Source organism: Amphibalanus amphitrite, unplaced genomic scaffold (genome assembly GCF_019059575.1).
Source record: "Amphibalanus amphitrite isolate SeventyFive unplaced genomic scaffold, NRLGWU_Aamphi_draft 000132F_arrow, whole genome shotgun sequence".
NCBI lineage: Eukaryota > Metazoa > Arthropoda > Thecostraca > Balanomorpha > Balanidae > Amphibalanus > Amphibalanus amphitrite.
The window spans coordinates 626,774-631,692 of record NW_024881627.1 but is presented as its reverse complement, the minus strand read 5'-3'; the positions used below and the strand labels follow the sequence as shown (position 1 = coordinate 631,692).

Here is a 4,919-nt window from a genome sequence, read left to right as displayed (position 1 = left end):
GCTCCCGGGCCCCACCCCCTCCCGATCTCCAGACTTCGTGTCTGGCCGGGCCGGTCACGCGATCGGAGGGAGGATCCCAAATCACCGAACGCTCCGGTGATGGCCTTGATCCTACGAGCGCCGCGAAGGCAGAGTCGTGACTCATTGACAGCCGGCCGCCCCGGCGCACTTCGAGAAGAAGATTTAATCGAATATGATTTACGCCCAGGGGAGGTGATGTGTTTTAGCGCAGCATAAAACTGAAGGCGACTCGTATGTCAGCACCACGCTGGTCTGGGCTGAGTAAGCACGGAGGCCTATCTTACCGCCCCGTCCCGGTGCCCGCCCGGCAGCGGTTCGCAGAGTTGTTTGTGATTTCAGTCCGACACAGGACACTGTCTCGGTGGTCGGTCCGGACGCAGCGTGTCCGACAAGTGTCTGGGGAGTAGGGGACACGTCTGTCGCAGTGGCCCACCGGAAAGGGGGAGGAGATGGCACCGATACAGCGCGCCAACACGCAGACAGAGGAACGCCCCTCGGCTGAGAGGCGGGCCCGGTGGTGCCGCCCTTCCGACTGCTGTAACCGTCTCACGGACAAACATTGATATTCAGCTAGAGCATGTATTATGTAAACACTGGCAGCTTAGCACCCAGTAATGACGTCGGGCGAATGGGGATCTGCTGCTCACGAGCGATAATGGCAGGCGTCTTATCATATAACGGTGAGCCATCAACCAGGCAACTCGCCAGAGCTGAACGGCTCAATTCAAAACAAGGCTCCACAGCGGATACAAGCGCGCACGGCCCGGGTGGCGGCCGCTGACTTGTCGACCGCACCCTGCCGACACTACGGGCCGTCCGGAGAGGCGACGACATCACACAGCACTGGTCCTGTGGCACAACGGAATGTGGGCGCTATCACGGGCGCAGGAGCACCGCCCGCGCGCAGACAGCGCACCTACCGACACACGCGTACAAAAGGACAGCGGACGGAAGAGACCCCTAAATGCCCCGCTCTCTCACTCGGCTACTATCGCTCGCGGCAGATATCACAGCGCAGTCTCAGGTGGGGCGGTACAGGTCGGCTGGATGCCGCCCGACCGACACGGCAGGTCAGAGACCAGTGGGACCTGACCTCCTGTGGGAGCCCGCTCGGCTCACCAGGGCCTCCAGTGGGCCTCCTCGTCATGGTGACGGTTGTGCGCCACCAGGTCGAGCGGCTGCGGGCTGTCGGCACGGCCGGCGCACGAGCCGAACGACCGCTCCGACGAGCAGGGGCTGGGCGAACAGCGCGTCTCGGCCGGGTCCCAGGAGGGCGCCGGGCTGGCCGAGCCGACGCTGCAAGAGGAGGCCTCCGAGCCGCCCACGCTGGCCGCGGCCGGCTCCGTACAGACGGAGAGGGAGCGCTGGCCGGCCTGCGGCGCCGGGACCGGCGGGGGCTGCTCGGCGGCCGCGGTCGGAGAGGTCACCATCTCCGTCACTGTGCCGGGCAGCGCTCCGGGCAGCAGGAAGGCGATCTGGCCGCCGGGCAGGGTGGCCGGCAGCAGCTGCAGACTGCCCAGACCGGCGCTGATGGCGGGCACGGGGGACAGCGCCGGCGCGGCGTCCCCGGTCCCGCCGTCCACCGCGCCGCCGCCGGCCGCGCCAAGGTGGCTGAGCAGTCGCTGCCGGAGGCCGCTGTCGAGACCGGCGTCTCGGCTCAGGTAGGCGGCCACCTCGCGGCGGCACTCGACGTAGCCCTCCCGGTAGCGGGCGGCGGCTCGCTCCGGCCGCGCCTGCAGCGAGCGCAGGTGCTTGACGGCCATCTCCAGAATGTCGGCCTTCTCGAGCTTGGAGTGACGCGCCGGGTCCTTCTTCAGACCCTCCAGCACCAGGCTCTTCAGCTGCGACAGGCTATCGTTGATGCGCGCCCGCCGCCGCTTCTCCATGATCGGCTTGTTGATCTGAGAAAGAAGAACGGGGCAACGTCAGGGTCTCGGCTAAATATAATATAAGAAGTTCAAAAACATAAGTGTTTCAGTCATCATGGTATTGTAGGAGCTTCTTCAACAAGCATTGTTTATGAAGATAATTTCAAATCCCATAGTTAATTGTGCGTTACCCATCAATTGTAGTACCTATTTTAATTGAACGCCTATCCTTATTAGGTACTAATTAATGTTAATTAAAAGCACCACTTCCTAACAATAAATTAAGCTTCAGCTAAAATGAAATTGAAACACAAAAGCGCCAGTTTGCTACAAACATTTAACCCGAAAATATTTAGAGGGAGTGATCGCAATACAACTAGGCAACTCAAATGAATGAGCGAAGACAGCTGTGGTCCCTACCCTGGCTCTCCAGATAAGCGATAGAGTAGCAAGTCAAAACATGACTGTCATAGAGTCCGTTGCTAACACTTATAAAAAAGCGATTCCGTCACAAAAATACAATAAACCGATTTTCATAAACATTCTTCTTAACTTCTGGGACGCAATCCCACAAACAAATTAATATCCGGCACCAATTAGTAAGGAACACCTGAACTCACCCGTCTATGCTCTGATGCCTTCTCATCGCTCGGCATTTTGGCGTCTGTTTGTCTCCGCTGACCGACCAGCTCCACGCACTCCCAAATCTCGCGTCCGCCCGCCGCCGTCGCCAGCACGCGACTGGTCGGCAGTGGCGCGCGCCCGTCCCACGCCCCGTCAGCCGGCCGGGCGCGCCACCTACCCCGCTCCCCGCCGGCGCGGCCCTGTGACGTCACGGGCGCGCGCCCGGCCCACCGCCGGAAGCCGGCCGGAGCGGCGCGCGCGCGCTGCCCGCGGCCCGCGCCCGACTGGCCGCCTGACCGACGCGGTTTTTACAGCGCGCAGATCCGCGGACAAACGTGATTTGCGTGAGCGAGCGAGTCTCCGACGGCTTACGACCGCCGAAACCTGTGTAGGGTTACACCAAGTCCGAGAGACCAGAGAGAAGAAAAGGTGGCTGAAAAAAAGACGGTTCATACCTCGGACCTCCCAAAGAAGGCGCACAATCACCAACGTCCATGAACAGAATCCTCATTAATTTGAAATTAGGTGAATGGCCATGCTTGGCTGCAGCTGAGCTATGAACTGGAATAAAACGTTCAAATGTCCTCATCTGAAAGCAAGATATCCTTTCTCTGCAAGTCGTCGCATTTACCTATATAGTAACCTTCGTGCAGCATCTCAAGGGCGCAATGCTGTACTTCAAGTTAAAAGACTTAAAGCTGCCCCCGCTCGTCCAAACATCTGCGGGCGGATTCACGGACGAGCCAAATTCAATCGAACTCACGTCATTTGTTTAGCAGCCGGGAACCGTGAGCCTGATCGTCCCGGCGCCTTCTCTATGTGCAGCTGAACTCGGCCGTGTAAGTACCAGCCCTCAGTCACAGTCCACCTGCAAAACAGCACGGGTCCCGCACTGACGTCACGGATACGTCACGTGACAAACTGGCTGTGTCGTAACCGTCACGGCGCCGGCGCGTCACGGTGACAATCACGACACGTCACTTTACGGAGAGTGACCGTCAGCAGTGTCACAGGATTCGTGTGTCTTCCTCGTCGAGCTCGGAAACTTATCCGGTGACCGGCCGAGGGGCACGGTCGGCGATGTGACCCCCGGGGAGCGGGCCGGCCCGCCGCAGCTGAACCGTCACCCCGTAACGGTACTGGGCGTCTGTGACGGACACCCGGGGCTCGGGGGCGGCCAAATGTCACCGGTGCTCAGCAGGGGCACCGCCTCTGTGCGCGCCGTGATGTCACATGAGAGGTCAACCGTGGGTCGACTCAGGCAGCGTATATCAGCCCGTGCCTTGGGTAGTGTTACCAAATACAGACGTCATGACGGAAAATATTTTCCAATGACCTTACTTGCTAGCGGAATTCAAATATTTGAGCAGGCGTATCTTAATTTCAGTAAGCAGAGCACGAGAACAGACCAATGCCAAATGTAATACAGATAAACGTTATATTTTGTATGAAAATCCAAGCGTTTGCTAAAAAAATGTTTTACGTTATTCTTGCATGTATTGCATAATACATACATACACTGAAAGACCGAAAGGTGACAACAGGCTATCTTCAAAGTCCATCCGAACCATTCGGCTGGGCTCGCAGATCGCTAACTATGCGCGTCCTAACGGTCTCCAGCAGATGTCATCACTTCACACTGCGTCCTCGCGGCCTAACGAGCGCCGTTCGGATCTGTCGCACCACGTGGCGCGATACCCCTGTTCACGCTTCAGCTCCCGGTCCAACGGTCCTGCCCGACCCCCTCCGTACACAGGGGTTCATTTGACGCGCCGGTGGCAGCGCGCCCCGCCCCGGCGCTGACCGGTCCCACTGATCCCGTCACCCGGCGCTCGGCGGCGCCTGTTGTCCTCAGACTGAGTGCTCTCTCCCCCTCCCCCGCCCCGCCCGGCAGCCGGCGCCACCCACGCGCACGTGCCAACGGTCGGTGGTCGGTGGCGGTGGCGGCCGTCCCCGCCTCTCCGTCCCCGCCTGGACTGATGAGCCGCCGTCTCGGCCTCTCGGTACGGTCTCGGCACGGATCACATAAAGCCCTTGTTACACTGCCGAATTTCAGTTGGGGAAACTACGAGGAGCCAAACAAAAATTGGATTAGCCAATCAGCGGCTGGAGTGGGCGGGGCGATGACCATATATGGTCATAAAATCAGACAACTTCATCTTTTCAATGAATTTTAGCATTCAAATGAAAAAATAAGGCATAAGAATGTTTTTTAACCACACAAGGCCTACACTCACCCGGTGCATAATTAACTGGCGGCTCTAAATCGCAGAGTTACAACGCAAGGTCAAACCGTGATTGGCAAATATGGCGGATTGAAACAGACGCGCCAAAAAATGTAAGCAGTAGCGTGGTTTAAAAATGTCATTATTTTTATTATTTTGTTTATGGTTTTTCTAATTGTAG

General features: G+C 58.2%; 1 protein-coding gene across 1 annotated transcript; it reads right to left on the bottom strand.

Moving 5' to 3' along the window:
* Window positions 1–584: 584 nt before the first annotated feature.
* On the bottom strand, window positions 585–2,662 carry LOC122382064 (transcription factor HES-4-like). Its single transcript, XM_043366968.1, has 2 exons — window positions 2,510–2,662; window positions 585–1,922 (listed from the first exon to the last, which is right to left on the bottom strand). Exons 1-2 carry the CDS (start codon window positions 2,543–2,545, stop codon window positions 1,137–1,139), a joined length of 822 nt encoding a protein of 273 aa, XP_043222903.1. The 5' UTR covers window positions 2,546–2,662; the 3' UTR covers window positions 585–1,136.
* Window positions 2,663–4,919: the final 2,257 nt, after the last annotated feature.